Here is an 18632-nt window from a genome sequence, read left to right on the forward strand (position 1 = left end):
AAATCATATTCTTTTTTTAAATAAGTAAAAATATATGGAAATAACATCACCAAGAGTAAAATATATTATAAGTTTCTTATGATGTTTATCTATAGAATGGAAAGTCCAAAAATAGCACTAAACATATATGATTATGGAGTATATGATTAAGTTTTCTTTTTATATCAATGAAGAAAGTTCAGATTATTCAATAAATTCTGCTGAGAGAAACCGAGACCAAGGTACGTTTACCAGAGGAGAGGGTTGAGGGAGGGGTGGGGGAGGTGATATTGTGATCAGTGTGCATGGTGGCAGGTGATTACTAGAACTGATAGGATGACTACAACGTAAATAATGTAATATTGTATACCAATCACACTTAAATAAAAAATTAAAATAAAAAAATAACTATTTTATAAAAAAACATTGTTTCTATTTTAAAGTACACACTAGTATAAATTTCAGATAGATGATGACTATACATAACCATGCATGCATTTACGATAAATAATAAATTACATACATAATGAAACTTTAAAAGCTATGCTAGTAAAATATTTATTTTATTTTATAAAATAACTGATAGATTGATTACATAAAATACAAAACTTCTGTAGGTTTCAAAAAACACCATGAAAAATAAATTAAAGAGTAATCTGGAAAAATCACAACATATATGATAATGCACAATTTGTTATCCTCAAAATAACAAACTACTTTAAAGAAAACAAAAAATTATATGATTTGAAAAAAGAAAATAATTTTTAAAAATCACAAAAGTAGAAATGAAACGGATTGATATGAAAGTCAAAAATATTTAATTTTCTGATAATCAAAAAAAAATTATATTTAAAATCTTGGTAAGATAATTTTCCCAATATAATTTTTCCCATAATAGTAGCAACTAAATAATACCATTCAATTCTGATGCTGTGCTCATGGGAATGTTAATTGACATAACTTTTCTTGAGGAAAAGTTATTGAAATGTATCAAAAGTCAAAAAATTTATCCTTAAGAAATAATCCATACCTCAAGGTAGAGAATTATGCATAATGCTTGTCAATCTCTATAATCATGAAAAATTGAAAACACACTAAATAGTCCAACCTAAATGTTAGGTAAAATTACTTACATTACATGCTTATAATATTACACTTTTTAAAGTAATAGTTTAGCAGAACATAAAATTACATAATTTTGTGGTAAAAGGGTCACACTACCTAAACAGAAAAAGTAGATTAAAATATGTATAGAATAAGCCCAGTTTTGTAAAGAAAATGAATATATTATGTAACAAGATGTTAGCATTTGATTCTTCCTACTTCAGATTTGATTAAGGTGTCAATAAAATGGATAATAGATAATGAAGCATGAGACAAATCACTATGTGAAGAATTTATAAAGAAAATCAAATAATCTAGAACTATCCCATAACACTTGCTCTCCGTCGCTGACTGTGAAAATAGAGGAGTGGCAGGAGAGAGATGAGAGACAAAGCCATTTTGGTCCTGAGAATCTGATGACAGATACATCTGAATGGCCTGCTCTCTAGGGGACAACAGGTGTGTTAGTAGCAGGAAAACTGGCTGGGGGCTGTCTTGTGACAAATCCCAGAAGTCCCTGAGCAGGCAGGTGGAGAGTCCATCACCGTCCCAGGTGGAGTGGACTCCTGGCAAGGCAGAGCTAGGTGAGGAGGAGCATCCGTTAGCAAGCGGAGGAGACAGCAGAGCAGGAGGCTGTGAGAGGCAAGGACAGCTGTGCTTCCCTCTGGACCCATGAGCCCTGCTTTCAATGTAGTGGTTGATACTGAATACATATATTCCACATGAAAAGTGTGAAACAGTCGGAATGCGATGCACTAAAATGACTAAGATGGTTATCTCTGAATGGTGTGATCATGAAGAATGTTTTCTTCCTTGTAAAGGTAGTTATCTTCCTACTGTTATAGAAATGGTGTGTAGTTGCCTGATTTATTGGTCAATGTTAGATGCTTTGTACAACTGAACAGGGTAGACTTGAAGATATTAGCAATCAAATATATGAAAACACCATAGACCTGATAAAAATGATGAGGTTCATAGAGGCGGGGTCAAATCTGATGTCTGTTACTCCTCTTTCAAGGCCAGAAAAGAGTTACAGATTTTACACGTTAATCCATTCTGCCAACAATGCTTTCATGGCTCCTGGAGGGCAGAGCAGTGTAGGAGACAAATGTTCTGAGCAGATTCCAGTCTGGAAGACACCTCCTCTCATCAATATAGTTTAATGGACCAAGAACAAGCAATGATCAGCCTCTATTCTCTGTCCTCGGGAATATTTTGTTTCTCCACCTTATTTATTAATGAAAATTTCCTTCCCAGGACCATGTCACATGCCACCATAGAGTCCTTTACACTCAAGTATGAATAATACGTGTGAAGTCGGGCAGTGCAGCCTGTGCAACAGGACACAACCACAGCACCCCCTGTGAAGGGCTCGCCACAATGCATCCACCTAGATAAGTCTTTCCGTGCAACCCAGTTCTCTCCCGCCACTTCATGTGATTTTGTATTGGCCCCGTGTTTATATTTCCTTAAGCTGTCTTATCTTTTTTTTTTAAATATATTTTATTGATTTTTTACAGAGAGAAAGGGAGAGGGATAGAGAGCTAGAAACATCGATGAGAGAGAAACATCGACCAGCTGCCTCCTGCACACCCCCCACCGGGGATGTGCCCGCAACCAATGTACATGCCCTTGACCGGAATCGAACCTGAGACCTCCCCAGTCCGCAGACCGACGCTCTATCCACTGAGCCAAACCGGTTTCGGCAAGCTGTCTTATCTTTTATGTGTTCCTATTTGTACTTGTTTACACATCTTTTCTTGCCTCTATGCAGCTGGAAAATTTGAGGCCAGGTAATATGTCATGTTTTTTAATCCCTGGAAGCACCTGTCTCAGGGCCGTGTACACTGTGGAGTTAAAAAGGCAACAATAACAGTTTAAGTAAAAACCAGCAACAATAATGACAATGACAGATAACATGCATTGAGCTCTCCCTACATGCCAAGCACAAACTGTTCTGAATGGATTATTTTATTTAACCCTAATAATAACTGTATGCATTAGAGACTATATAATCTTATTTTATAAAGAAGAAAACCAGAACCCATTAAGGTTAAGTAACTTGTTCTATCAAACTATTAATATGATTTTGAATTTAAAAATTTCCATCTCTTGGACATATTACACCCTTTGGAGCCTATAATTCCATTTAAGTAAATGCAGTTTACTAAACTGAGTTTATTGATTGTAGGAGCCTTAATTATTGTTTGAATCTACAAAGTGGTATACTTTATATGTACTTAATTGGAGAATAATGTGTGAATGAATAAAAGGAGGCTAGATTATTTCAGCTGTGCAGTTGACCCCAATTCTGAATGGCTTGCAGGGGTAGCTTATTCCAAAGCCACATTGCTTGAAGCAAATGGTCACAGTATTAGAACCAAGGCCCTTTAACTCCCAATTAAGAACACCTTTGCTTACACCCCTCCATCTAATTGTTCACACAAAGAACATCTGCTGTATGTTACATGGAACTGGGAAAGGCAAGAGTGCAGAGCATTGGTCTCTTTGGGAAACTCCCACTAATACTCTTCAAGGAAACCTGCATCTGCTTAGCCAACTCCTGCCCAGTTCCCAGGCCCCACATTGATTCCCGGAGGATGCTCTCAAGTTTCCTTCTGCCTCAATCTGACACATATGACAAAGGAGCCCCACTCTGCCTGGGGCTGAATGGCATGGGCACTGGGAAAGTGATGCTTCAGCAGGCTTCCTGAAACCGGGGAAGGAGACCCACTGTGCTCAGACCTGATGAGTCAGTTGTCCCTACAGAAGTGGCTGTGCTGACTGGTCCACTGCCTGAAGCTACAACCACATGCCATGGCAAACTGAATTTCTGGATTCACAGTGACTATTCCTGGGAAGGTGAGGCCCACAAGCCCAGTGTGGAGTAACACAACACCTAAACCCAGGTCATCTTTGTTGCTGCTTTCCTCTGATCCAAGTGCATAGCAGGCTCCTAGCAGCTTACAGGGCACTCTGAGAGCAGAGCCTGCTTTCTAAGATCCAAAGAAACCAAAGTGTGAATGTAAGACAGGACTGTTACAGTAACCAGAGTCACTCATGCTAAGCCCCACATCAGCAGCCAAAACTTACCTAAATTTCTATGATCAGCAATCCCAGAAAAGAAAGGCCTACGTCAGTGGTCAGCAAACTCATTAGTCAACAGAGCCAAATATCAACAGTACAACGATTGAAATTTCTTTTGAGAGCCAAATTTTTAAAACTTAAACTTCTTCTAAGGCCACTTCTTCAAAATAGACTCGCCCAGGCCATGGTATTTTGTGGAAGAGCCACACTCAAGGGGCCAAAGAGCCGCATGTGGCTCGTGAGCCGCAGTTTGCCAACCACGGGCCTAGGTCAACTAATTCGTGCTTGCCAGCTCAGAACAAGTAATCCAATGGGCCTCCAAGACTTCCCTTTGCTCCATATAAGGAAAGTAACCCTGTTTCAACCAATCAGCAAACACTCAGCATAAGTTCTTTTCTCCTGCTCACTTTGGTCTATAAAGATCTCTCACCTTGTACAGCTCTTCAGAGCTTCTTTCTCTCTGCCAGATTGGATGCTGCCTGCTTCATGAATTGCTGAATAAAAGTCTACTAGATCAGTAGATTGTGGAAATTTTCCTTTTGACAGTTTATATAGACTAGAGTCAGAAGTTACCCTCCATCCTCCCATGGTGAAGACCAGTGACTCTGAGAGCTTAAGCTGTAAGCCCCATGTCAGGACTTGGGCCTGCAGACTTGTCACCTACTGCCCACTGAAACAGGAATTTTTTGGGGTGAAAAAGACAGGTTTAGGAAATTTTAGACATTTTAGAAATTAAGGGAAGCATGGAAGAAGCACAGGGCTGCAGAGCAGCAGAAGGCATATTTCCATAGAATAGGGAGCTGGAAAGCTGCAACAGGTACATTTCCATAGAATGAGGGAGCTGGGAACAGCAGAAGGTCTATATTTACAAAATAAAGGGAAGGAAGCCTCTCATCCAGAAGGAGAAGAAGAAAGCCCAAAGGGAATAGGAAAACAATAAGGAAGGTGGGGGTCGGGGGAGAGAACCTCACCTGTCCCATGTGAGGTTCCACCTTTGAGCTCAGAAGTCCCTATAGAACCAGTCCAAGGAAATAGTGACCAATCAGAGGGGATATCAAGGCACAAAGATCTGCAGCCTTTATAAGCCATGGAAACAGGGACTGGGTGGGACTCTTTCTCCCCAGCACATGGGAGTCTGTGCTATGAGATTCTTTCCCCTTCCTCACGGGGGAGTCTGTACTTGTTCTTCAATAAATCTCTATCTTTGCTATACCATCTTCAGTCTGTGGATTCATTCTTCGACTCCGACGGACAAAGAAGCCGGGAACACTGCGTGTTCCAGTCCTAAAATCAGTATCACCACCATGGGGACACTGGGTGCTGGATGCTGATGTGGAGAGCAGGTACTATGAGGTCTGACATCTTCCTACTCTGCACGCTTCTTGGATTCTGTTCTGAATCCATGCTCTGGAGCTGCTCTCGCTTTGGCCAGTGATGGAATCAGGATCTTGATGATAACTGGGCTTGGCATGGTGCTCCTAAGAGGGGAGACCTGGAAAATATCTGCCTGAATCCTTGGCCAGCTCATGGTCCTTCAGTTCCATCTAGCTTTGCTCTGAGGCTAGGGAGGGAACCTGGCCTCGGTGGGTGTGTGCAGTAAGATGAGGAAGCAGGACAAGAGTCCACAGGTAGATTCTGTGCCTTCCAGGAAATGAGACTGGGTCTGAAGTAATTGCATTAGAAATTGTCAAGAAGATCCTGGGGCTGCTGGGAAGCTGACCTCTGTTGGGAAGCTGACCTCTGCTCTCCAGGGCAGGGCTGGCAGTAGTGGGAGGCAGGGTGCAGATATGTGCCCTTCAGTGATATCTACCTTGGCTGCTACTGCTTCCTCTGCTGAAGGCCACATGCTCGTAGTCCCAGCCACAGTCTGCTCCGCTCACTGCCTTCCTCCGGAGCCCATGCCCGCAATCCACCTGTGATGGCGATGCACACTGAATGCTGTGAGGGCTCCATTAACCTGGCAGCTATATGCCTTAGATATTTTTTTGAAAACTAACATCAAAGCACTTTATAAGTTTGAGTCTCATGTGTGCATGTTTTCCTGAGTGGAGTTAACTACAGATTCGTTGGGGGTAGTGGGGTGGGGAATATGTTTTTGAAATAGCAGGGCTGAGGGCACGGCCTGGGGCCACAGTGAAGACACTGGTCAGAGCTGCCACCGGGCCTGTCAGAGCAAGACTTGGCTCCGTCGCCCCAAATGCATATAATTAGAAGTTTTAGTATTAGTTTTACATTAATTGGCGAAGATTCACATTTAGGATCAACTCTGCATTGCCTGGGGGAGAATCGAACACACACCCAGGCTTCCAATCCTCTGTGAACTGGGATTTCCCTAAACACAGCACACAGTCAGCAGTGGGGGAGAAGCAAGAGAGAGAGAAAGGGTGTCAGGTGTGGAGGGGAGCTGGTTTCCTGCGCCCAGTCATTCCAAAGGTATCATGAGCAGCAAATTAAACGATCCTTCAGCAAGAATTTTGACAGGAAAATTTCATTAGGGATTTAAATCTCTATGGAAGCTCAAGTTGCTGCATTAAGATATGAAAATTGTGCAAATATTGTTCCTTAGACTAATGTTTGCTGCAGGTCATTGAGTTTCAGTCAATGAAATTTAGAGTGATAAATGCCATATTGAAAATAACTAGAGGAAGGAGGGGCTGAGGGAAGGAAGGAAAGAGGCCTGCACTGGGAGCTCGGGCCTCGAGTTATCTGGATTGGAAGGCAGGCTCCAGTATTAACCAGCTGTGTGACCTTGGGCAAGTTTACTTAACACCTCTGAGGCCTAATTTCCTCAGTTATAAAATGTGAACTATTGCCAGTAACTCTCTGCTAGACCATGATTGTGAGGGTTTTAATGAGATAATCCAGGCAAAGTTCTTTAGCACAGAGCCTGGCACATGTAAATCCTAAACATACTAGTATGATTGTGATACAGAAAGTGGGCTAATGTTTATCTGGCACTGATTTCTTCTCAGTCTCGGTGATACCAACCTACCAGTACTATTATTACAATTTTTTAATGTTTATTTATTGATTTGTGGACGAAAGGGGTCACATGCTGACTTGACAAGCTCAGGGGAGGCCTGCATGGCCGTCTTGCAAACTCAGAGACCTAAAGGAACGACAAAGGATGGTCTGAAATTAAACTTCAACTAAAAGCAGTTATGGTGGGCAGTTATGTCCTAGGTCGGTATCTTTACTCACAAGGTCAACCTTTACCTAACTGAGCCTATCTGTCTTTTTGAATCTGTAATAACATACCCTTGAAATGTCTGGGTAACTTGTAACTTCCCTTTTTCTGGAGCCCCTGGGGCACAACCAAATGTGCTGGGTGCCAGGACAGATACCTCAAATTCCTTCATTTTCATGTTAATTATTCCTGACCCCCGCCCTCCCGCCGCTTTGCCCTTTGCTTTATCCCACATCCTTAATCTATCACCAATGAATTTCATGTAACCCACCTACGTCCCTCCTTTGATTGCAATGTATAAACACAAATGTAACCCGCCATTCTCCGGAGCATTACCTCAATTAGTTGAGGTTCTGCTTCCCGGCATATGTCGACACTTTGGCTCAAATAAACTCACAAAAATTCTTTACAGGTTTCAATGTTTTTTTTACGTTAACAGATTTTAGAGAGAAGAAGAGAGAGAGAGACATTGATTTGGTGTTGCACTTATGTATGCATTCATTGGTTGATTCTTGTATGTGTCCCACACCAGGGATTGAATCGAAACCTTGGCATATCAGGATGACGCTCTGACTAACTGAGCTACTTGGTCCAGTCCAGCCAGGGGGGTCTTGGAGCCTAAATCCTGTTTGTACACCTTTGTACTAACACCGTGGTCGGCAAACTGCGGCTCGCGAGCCACATGCAGCTCTTTGACCCTTGAGTGTGGCTCTTCCACAAAATACCACGGCCTGGGCGAGTCTATTTTGAAGTGACTTTAGAAGAAGTTTAAGTTTAAAAAATTTGGCTCTCAAAAGAAATTTCAATCATTGTACTGTTGATATTTTGCTCTGTTGACTAATGCGTTTGCCGACCACTGCACTAACAGAATCTGACTGATTAGATAGCTGTTGGTGGATGTTTAGAAAATATTTGTGAAATGAATTAATAATTGCATAAATAAGTGGATGATGCATGAATGAATAGAAGGTATAATGTTTTTCCCAATTAAACTGTGCCTCAAGGATGCATCCACAGGTTTCTCATTGTTTGATTTTTTATATTTTGTTTCAAAACTGAGCATTCTCACAGTTTGATTCCCATAACCATATGCCATTTTATAGAAAACAGGAGAAAAAGGGGAAAAAACCCATATACTTCCAGAACCCAAACACTTCAAGTCCCCCTTTCGCATTTTAGGGTATGTGTGTTTTCATCATTGTACCAAAGGATGTTCTTGCTGCAATCTTATATGAAAATAATTTCCATCTTGCTGTTTCACTTAATAAGACTATTTCATACAGCTATTATTTTAATGATAATTTAATAGAACATGATAAATGTGCCATATTACGTTTTACATTTTTAGACTGTACCCATTGTTTCACTATTATGAATATTGTTGCACTAAATATTTTCATGTATATAAGACATAGGTTTTCAGGGTTACTGTCTGATCATGGGATCGCTTTTCTTTGAGGAGCATACGGTCTTTACAATGGACCTCACCTTCAACCACTGCAGTGATGCACTATGATATCCAATTGGATGGCAAGAGTTTAATTATTGTTTAAAAGAGATTATGCTCACCATTTTGTACCATATTCAAGCCCTGCCCCAGTACAGTGTACTTGATAGATATTCCATAGCTATATCTGAAAAGAAAAAGAAAAGGAAGAGGAAGGGAGAAGGAAGAAAGGGAGGGGACGGAGAGAGAAGGGAGGTAAAGGGGGAAGCAAATTATGAAGAAAGAGAAGGAAGTAAAGGGAAAACAGAAGGGAAGGGAAGACAAGGGAAGCGAAAGAAGAAAGGGAAGAAGGCAAAACAAAGTAGGGAACTAGGTAAATCAGGGAGAATGACAGAGAAAAGACAGGAAAAGATAAAGAATCGGCAAGTTCATTCTTCTGTGTAAACTTGCTAATAATTCCAAACACATGTCTCTAACCACAACCATGCTTTCCAGGCATCAGCTTAGCATGTGACCAAATCACAGGATAAAAAAGATACAACATGCTCTAGTATCTGCCCCTGTCTGGGCAATTCCTAGATACCAAGGCCTCACATTTCACAGAACAGAGAATCCATGGCTTGCTTTGTTGCTAGGTTTTAGGCAACCTTCTTTTTTCCCCCCACCTTTCTCAAGGAGAGCTAAATTTGTGAACAAGCGTAGTTAATACTGTACAGTGACTTACCTTACCAAGGTAAAACACAGTCAAATTAAATTAAAGAAAAATTTCACCTTTAAAAATTTTTACATTTTCTTGATGAAGCACAGCTAGAAATTCAGGGGCAAAATGAAAATATGCGTTTTGAAAAAACGTTAAAAGATGGTTAGACATATTCATTGTGCAGCAACATGCACAGTAGCAGATAGGGCGACCTCTGTCTGCTGTCAATACGCAATGCTTAGCTCAAGTTTATGTTATGCATGATTGGTAATCAGGAAACCATAACATTGCCTTTACGATTTGGAAATGCTTGTCATTATCTTCACTGAACTAAATTGCTGATTGAATAAAAGTTCTCTTGCCTTAGAAGTGACTCAGTTATAGCAGTCATTGCAACATCAGAAGATTATTTACAGAGAGAGTAAAAATTCCACATTTGACCAGAATTGGGCATAATGATACAGAACATTACTTTTAACTTCATATAGGAAAAGAAACTAATGGCTAGCAATATTTCTACTTTTAACTTCGTATAGAAAAAGAAACTAATGACTAGAAATATTTCTTAGTGGGAAATTGTCTTCATTCATTCATGAAAAAAATATTAGTAGTAGTAATCACTGATATGCAAATAGTGTAGCTAAAAATGGGGTTTCTCTGTTTGAAAACTTGTTATATAATTTGATATGCACATTTCCATATTTCAATAAGTCAGATAAAAGGTTAATAGATTTAATATGATCACAAATTACCAACCAGAGGTTGGTACTTTAGTTTCTACAAATTCTTTTGGATAAATAATAAGTCCGTTTCTTTTTCTATATCCTTGCTTTCCTAATGGGGTGGTGGTGGATGGGGGAAACTGAAAGCCAAGGGAGCAAGCTCCCATGAAGTTCCCAGGGGAGGGTAGTTGGCAGTGGAGTTGAATGTGAAGACCAGGCACCATCCAGAAGGCCTGGACCTAGACCTCGTTAGTTCTGAGCAAGATTTGAACATTAACCCTGTCATCAGCATCCACCCTGGCAGCTTGCAGAGGCACACGAGTGCAACGCAGCCTTCAGCTGAGTTAGCAGCCATGGCTCAGAGGACAGGCTGCCCATACATTGTGTTAGAGAAGAAAAATGCTTGACCTACTTGGATCCGATAAGATGGAGTCAGTTTTCGGCAGAAATTGATCACAACGGACTCCTTGATAGCCTTCTTTGCACCTGGGAAAAGGGGATAAATAATAAACATATGCATGTGGCTGTGAAAGTTTCAAAATTTCAGCAAGCAAAATAGCCACTAGTTACATAAAATAGATAAATGTGAGAACGGAACATTCATGCTTTTGTATAATTTGACTTAGTATGTCTGTAACATCAACAGGCAGATTTTAGTCTATTTCTGTGCAAAAAACAAACAAAAAATCCCAGCACTTCTTTGCTTTTATAATTTTATATATAATACCTGATGCACAAATTGAATACTTTTTAAGGTGACCCTTGTAGCAATCTCAGCAGTGGTACCCCTCATGTCAGAGTTCTGGACACAGGCATGCTTTTCTCTATGCAACATGCTGACTCTAAGAGGCTGCGGTACTCTTTCAGAAGCATTGCTTTCCACGTGTCATTTTTCTAATAAAAAACATTTTCTCGTGTAATTTATCAAATGTTATCAATAGATTTTGGTGACTTTATTTTTCTTGTGTTTTATTAATTCTTTTGCAAATTTTTAACTTCTTAAAATATATTTTTATTGATTTCAGAGAGGAAGGGAGAGGAAGAGAGATAGAAACATCAATGATGAGAGAGAATCATTGATTGGCTGCCTCTTGCACACCTCCTACTGGGGACCGAGCCACAACCTGAGCATGTGCCCTTGACCAGAATCGAACCCGGGACCCTTGAGTCCACAGGCCAATGCTCTATACACTGATCCAAATCAGCTAGTGCTAACTTTTTTTTTTTTTTTTAAGTTAGCTATTCCTCACGTCCCTGTGGCCTGATTGGCCAGCATAACAGCTTTCACATCTGTCAAGATCTCTATGTGCAAGGTCTCTGTGCGTTTTCCATAAACGCCCATTTTTCTCTCCTCATTTTCTCTTTTGAGTTCAGCAAACATGTGCAACATGCCTGCTTTCTGCCAGGCGTTGCACAAGGCAACTTTCCTGAGGTGGGTTCGATTTGGAGGTGAGGGATTTGCTTGTAAGCACTGGCAATGAGCGCGTGGCCTCCGCCCTGCTGGTCCTCTGTGACTTTTCATACCACTCCCTCCAGCAGGGCCACTGGCTGCTTTGGACAGCATCAGCTCATCAGTGGCAGGTCAGGGAACAAGTACAGCCCAGGTGGCCCCAAACCCCTGCTTTGGAACAGTATCCATAGGAGGATGCAGCCTTTAGTGATGGACTTGAAACGTAACCTGTCATGCCCCTGGTAAGCAGGGAGTCACCCATTGTTGTTGATGAATGAATGTCTCCTATGGACAGTGGAGGAAATTGTGCTGTGGGCATAACAATCAGACTTACCAAAACAATCCTCTGCTGGTTAGAAATCTATTAAATCGACAAAAGAATGCAAAGGGACCGTTCTGTCCCAGGCGGGACTATGAATTCTTTCTCTAGAATATGCTTTGTTTTCGGTGTAATAAACTATTAGAAGAAATCTATTGCAACTGCAGTAGCAACATTGAAAGGCACGGGGTCATTTTTCTACCTCTCACAATGAGTCACATCAGAATTCAGGTGATCGGCAGGCTCTCTTAGCACCCTTTTAAGCTGGTGCTCAGGGTGTATTTGGCTGTTTTCCTCCTACACTGAGAAACAAAGACTTCTGATATGAGAACACCCTTGATACTCAATAGGCTATTGAATAAAAGTTGCTTAAGCAGCCACATATTTTCATAACCTCTTTAAAAATTCATTTATTGCCCTTGAAATAAAGCAGGCATGTTGGTAAAAAGTCAGAAAATGCTTAGGACTGGAGCAATTTCTGATGAAAAAATAAATAAATTTCTGTTCTCTGAAAGCCGGCCTATTGTTGTTAGTTCATCTTTATTCAGAAGTCCTGGAACTATGGTGTTTTAATTTTCATTTTCCCATGAGTTACGTTTGGGTGTGTGCTACAGCATGCATTAACTTTTTGAAGGATTTTATTTCTGACATATGAGGAAGATTTTCAGCACTTTAGTCTTTATAAATTCATTTAATGTGAAATGATACCCTAGAGAGATAGGTGCTTTAAGAGGAAGTGTTTTTGTGTGTGTGTTTTGCTTTGCTTTTTAAGGCTTCTTTGTAACTTAAGAATCATTCTATTTGTATGAAAAAGAAAATAAAGACAGATATTTGTAATTGTTCAAGTCTTAAACGAATTTCCCATGAGTTTGAACCCTCTCTGAAGTGTTCAGGCCCCGGGATATCAGGGTGACTGCACAGTGAGCACCCTCATCCTGCCCCATGCCCCTGGGCTGTAGGTGACAAAGTGTGATGTGTGATGGTGTCAGAGCAGCCGGGCCCAAGCTGGGAGATCCACCAGGCTGTGTGCCCAGACGTGCCAGCCCCGAGGCTTTGTTACAGAGGCAGGGTCCCTGCTAATTGGTGCTGGGTTTCAGAAATTTCATTTTTTAGATTTCCATTTAATAATCACACATAGGAGAACCAAGATGGCAGCATAGGTAAACACCTATACTTGCTTCCTCTCACAACCACGTCAAAACTACAACTGAGAATGTGGAATGACATATGTGCCATTTTTAATTAGATATATGTCAATTTTTTAAATTGATTTCAGAGGGAGGAAGGGAGAGGGAGATAGAAACATGAATGATGAGAGAGTCATCGATTGGCTGCCTCCTGCACGCCCCCTTCTGGGGATCGAGCCTGCAACCCAGGCATGTGCCCTGACCAGGAATCAAACCGTGACCTCCTGGTTCATAGGTTGATGCTCAACCACTGAGACACACTGGTTGGGCTATGTGTGATTATTTTTTTTAAATAAATATTTATTGTTTAGATTATTACAGATGTTCCTCTTTCCCCCCCCCCCATAGCTCCCGTCCACCCAGTTGCCACCCCACACCATGCCCTTATTCCCCCTCACTGTCCTCATCCATAGGTATACGATTTTTGTCCCATCTCTTCCCGCACCCCCCCCCACACTCTTCCCCTCGAGAATTGTCAGTCCACTCCCTTTCTATGCCCCTGATTCTATTATATTCACCAATTTATTCTGTTCATCAGATTTTTTATTCACTTGATTTTTTAGAATCACTTGTTGATAGACATGTATTTGTTGTCACTTTGTTGTTCATAATTTTTATCTTTACCTTTTTCTTCTTCTTTCTCTTCTTAAAGAATACCCTTCAGCATTTCATATAATACTGATTTGGTGGTGATGAACTCTTTTAGCTTTATCTTGTCTGTGGAGCTCTTTATCTGACCTTCAATTCTAAATGATAGCTTTGCTGGGTAGAGTAATCTTGGTTGTAGGTTCTTGCTATTCATCACTTTGAATATTTCTTGCCACTCCCTCTGGCCTGCAAAATTTCTGTTGAGATATCAGCTGACAGTCATATGGGTGCTCCCTTGTAGGTAATTAATTGTTTTTCTCCTGCTGCTTTTAAGATTCTCTTTGTCTTTTGCCCTTGTTATTTTAATTATGATATGTCTTGGTGTGGTCCTCTTAGATTCCTCTTGTTTGGGGTTCTCTGTGCTTCCTGGACTTGTAAGTCTATTTCTTTCACCAGATAGGGGAAGTTTTCTGTCATTATTTCTTTAAATAGGTTTTCAATATCTTGCTCTCTCCATTTTTCTGGCATCCCCATAATTCGGATGTTGGTACATTTGAAGTTGTCCCAGAGGCTCTTTACACTATCTTCATATTTTTGGATTCTTTTTGCTTTTTGCTTTTCTGGTTGGGTGTTTTTTGCTTCCTAGTATTTCCAGTCTTTGACTTGATTCTTGAAATCCTCTAGTCTACTGTTGAATTTCTGTATATTATTCTTTATTTCAGTCAGTGTATGCTTAATTTCTGACTGGTTCTTTTCCATTTTTTTTTTTTTTTTTGGCATTCTCATTAAGATCCTTGAAGGTCTCACTAAGTTCCTCAGAGGTTTCTAGAAGATACTTGAGTAACCTTATAACTATGGTTTTGAACTCTATATCCAATAGTTTGCTTTCCTCCATTTCTTTCATTTGTGACATGTTTCTTTGTCTTCGCATTTTGGCTGCTTCCCTGTGTTGATAGAGTGGCCTTGTGTGCTAGGTGTCCTATAGGGCCCAGTGGCTCAGCCTCCCCAGTTACCTGAGGTGGACACTCTTGGTGCACCCCTTTGTGGGCTGGGTGCACAGTCTTGTTGTAGTTAAGCCTTGATTGCTGTTAGTATCACTGGGAGGAATTAACCTCCAGGTCAATTGGCTGCGAGAACTAGCTGTATCTACAATGAAAGAATGGCTGTGCTGGATACACCCTTATGGGGCAGGACTTGCTTCAGTGGGGCTTTGGTATTCACTGAGTCTTCCCCTTGAGTGTGTCGCTTATGGATGAAACGAGTTGTAATCTGGTATGGTCTCACACTGACCACTGTATACACTGGCTCTTGGATCTCCAAGGAGGTGCAAAGTCAGCCACTGCCTGAGGCCACCCAGTAGGAGCTACAGAGAGATCTACAGGTTCCTACTCTTTGTTTGAGATTTGGAAGTGCCCAGATGAGGCCCAGCTGTGATGCAAGGCAGGCTGCTGCGCAGGGCCTTAGGCCTTCTTTTGGAAGCTTTGGAGCTCTCTGACCCAGCTTCAGTTTGTTAAGTTTTAGGCTGTAAAAGGACAGGCCATTCATATGCAAAAGCCACTGTGCACAGCTTGGGTGGGGTTGTAAATTGGGTGGGGCAGGGTCTCAGGACAGAACAAACAGCAATGCCAGTCATCCTTGCAACGGGGAGATCCCCGCGTCTATGTGTCCCATGCCCCCATGCAGGAACAATGATCACTGCAAGCACCTCTGAGAGAAAGCCGCCCTCACTTTCTGGCCCGATGCCAGAAAGTCCAGTTTCTCCCCATATGAGTCTGGGTCACTAGAGTCTCGCCGGGAACTGGAGTTTGGAGCAGTCAGGAGCTTGTATCTCCCACCCAATTGAAACAAACAACAGCGCACCCAGTTGCCAGCCTGTTTCACGAGTGCCTATGCACCTCCACACCTCTGCCCCTCCTACCAGCCTCAGTGTGCTTTTCTCTTTCCTTCTAGTTGTAGAAATTCCACTGTCATATTCCACATATGTCAACTTGATAAGTTCAGACCCATCCAAATATAAAGACAGAATGTGGCAAGCAGGTAATGCCAATGAAGTAAACTAAATTTATGACTATATTAAAGATGTAAAGCAAAGGAAAAAAGTCTTAAGATGCACTTCTACTTCATAGATTGAGTTTGGCGGAACTTCTGACTGTGTGATAAGCAGCACATCTTTTGAGAAATATTATTGCAAGTTGGTTTTAATTTTGGTAGATGTTTTGGGAAGTTTGAGAATACTTTTTAAAAAGAGTTTTGCTTTTTTAAAGATATAGGTATAAGAACAAGATAAATCCATATAGTAAACAAATGTTTTTTGTTTTTTCATCTTAATAAAGTATGACCTAATTTAATAAAATTATAAAAGTATATGTGTAATCTTTAGTGATAAATACATGTTTTTTAATAAAAGCACAGATTTTACCTTAACCAAGTTAATAGTCTATTATTTTTTTACTCTTCATTGCTTTAAAACTGCCTTTAATTCCTCTTCATTCTCTGAATTTCTTTCTTACTGAGAAGACTTGCACACGGATATTTTATTAAAAATTGCAGTGTTCCCTATGGCTTTTTATGTGTAAGCTTATATTCTTTAACTATATGGCCAAAGAGCAGGGAGCAAGCTTAAGATAGGAAATATTATTGGCAGTGAAACAACTGCAAAGCAAACACAGTCTAGAAGAGCTAAGAGCTTTTACTTTGCAAAAAATACCACTCTCAAATTTTCTGTTTATCAACTCTGAGATGAAGGAGTTGTCACTTTGGAAAATAGTTAACTCCTTGGTAACGTTGCTTGTTTAGTTTATTTCTAAATTTAAAAGACAGTGGAGCAGAGCATAGTTAGGGAGACAATGTCCAAACCAGGACAGGACAGGTGAGAGGTTGAAGAGAGAACTCTGGTGGAGGAATCCTGAACACGAGAGATTGGGCGCTGCAATGAAGTCAGGGGAAGAGCCGAAGGCTCTCAGCTCCACGTAAGTATCAGCAAAGTATCCTCTCTGGCTGGTGAGCCACAAGGTCAAATAAAAAACCAGTATTCTCCCTTTCCACAGGGGTAAGCTGTGTTGTTTCAAATACAGACATCACTTTTTCTACTCCTTACATCCTTCTAACTTGGCCCTCAGTCCCATCCTTCTTGTTCAGCTGTACCTAAAATAGCAAGCCACCCCTTTAATTCCTTTTCCTCCTCTATATTGTCTCTAAGGAAAAGCTAAGCTTTAGTGAAAGGTTTTAAAAGGCAACCCTTGGGCCACAGTGAAGAAGAGAATAATAGTGACAACGATGGGAAAATACAAAATGCATAGTTGCTGGTTATAACTCAATACTTGTTTTGTCAGTGTGGTAAAGCAGAAGCGGTCAGCAGGTCACCAGCCTGGATGTGAAGGACGCCAAGGAGAAGACTTTGAAACAGTGAGATCAGTTGCTGGTGTTTCCATAGAAACCCACATCTCTTGGCCAGCTGGCAGTGATGACCATGGCCATCAGCCCACAAGCTCACTTCACACCATTCCCATCTCTTCTTTTACAGTATTCACCTGTTGGATTATGTCTTGGAACCCATTTTCTGAATAACAACTAAATTAGAGCTAATAATATTAGTGATTTGACTGAAAATTGAAGAACTCTCACTTGTAACCAACAGCCTCCCTACCTGTCCAGATTATTACTCAATTTATCCCTCTTCCTTCTATTAGGAAAACCAAACCAAATCAAACCAAACCAAAACAACACAAACACTGTTCCACTGAGGAAACTGTAGTAGCCTCTTAGTCCTCACCTATTGCCTTCCTGGTCATTTACTCACTAAAGGAAGGCATTAGCATTGCTTCACTTCCTTTTTCTCCATTCCTTCTCTGTCTTCATTGTCAGGGTCTTGACTATCCACGTGGATGGCCCAGCCAACACCTGGTCTCTTAGCACGTCTTCCTCATCTCTATCCTGGGTAACAGTGCTGAGTTCATAGTCTTGCTTCTGTGCTTAGTATTTGCATGGTGTGCTTTAGGCAACTCATTCAATATCCTTATTCCCCAGTCTCAATTAAATAAAATGAAAATGATACCAGGAAGGAGAAAAATGGGCAATCACACATGCATTTTGGCCATTTTTATACCTACAGGTCTTTATATCTGCAAAGATGCATTTTACATAATTTATAGGGAGAAATGTATGAAGGACAGAAAATATTTTCAAATGTTTGCTTCAATCCCTGTATAGTGCCTGGTCTCTGCATATACTTTGGAGAAACTATATGTTTCCTTCTTGAAAACTGGATTTTAGACACAAAATTTAAACTAGCAGAAATCAATTAACTTCAGAAGAGAGCGAGTGGCAATGTTACAGGGAAGCAGACATTTTGTCAGTGATATACAAGTCTGCTGATTTTAAAGGGCCTATTAAACGTTGATTTGAAAAACGAACAATCCCTCCAGGTATTTTTCTCTATGCCCTGCCAGTTCTCCTCGGCATCAGTGTCAGTCCTTGGTTGGGAAAATAGAAAGATCATCAGGCATTTAAACCTTCCATTTTAGAGGCAGGGTGGTTTGGGACACTGCCTGGTTTTAAATCCTGGATCGGCTATTTACCAGCTGCCTAGCCCTCCTGTGCCTTCTTTTCTTAATCTGTAAAATGGAGATGATAATTGTAGCCCCCTTCTAGAATTATTATTAGGGAAAACTGGCATACCTGTGGGTCATGGTAAACACTCAATAAACATTAGTTTTTCATATTCTTTGAATTTGGAATCATCATCCCAGCTTTTCCAGTGAAGAAACGGAGGTTCAGAAACATTTAGTGTCTTATCCTAAAATTACATAGCCAGTGTTTGAACTAGATGCAAACTCAACTGGGGTTGACTTTCAAGTCCTTGC

General features: G+C 40.7%; 1 protein-coding gene across 3 annotated transcripts in view; it reads right to left on the reverse strand.

Annotated features, from left to right (window-relative positions):
• The window catches only part of NRG3 (neuregulin 3), a 1064346-nt gene that overhangs the window by 234296 nt on the left and 811418 nt on the right, over positions 1-18632 (reverse strand). For all 3 annotated transcript variants that reach the window (XM_054729073.1, XM_054729072.1, XM_008149153.3), the window contains exon 3: positions 10639-10712. In XM_054729073.1, coding sequence (XP_054585048.1) covers positions 10639-10712 — 74 coding nt within the window. The remainder of the gene's footprint in view (positions 1-10638; positions 10713-18632) is intronic.

The sequence above is a fragment of the Eptesicus fuscus genome, chromosome 17 (assembly GCF_027574615.1).
Source record: "Eptesicus fuscus isolate TK198812 chromosome 17, DD_ASM_mEF_20220401, whole genome shotgun sequence".
Taxonomy (NCBI): Eukaryota; Metazoa; Chordata; class Mammalia; order Chiroptera; family Vespertilionidae; genus Eptesicus; species Eptesicus fuscus.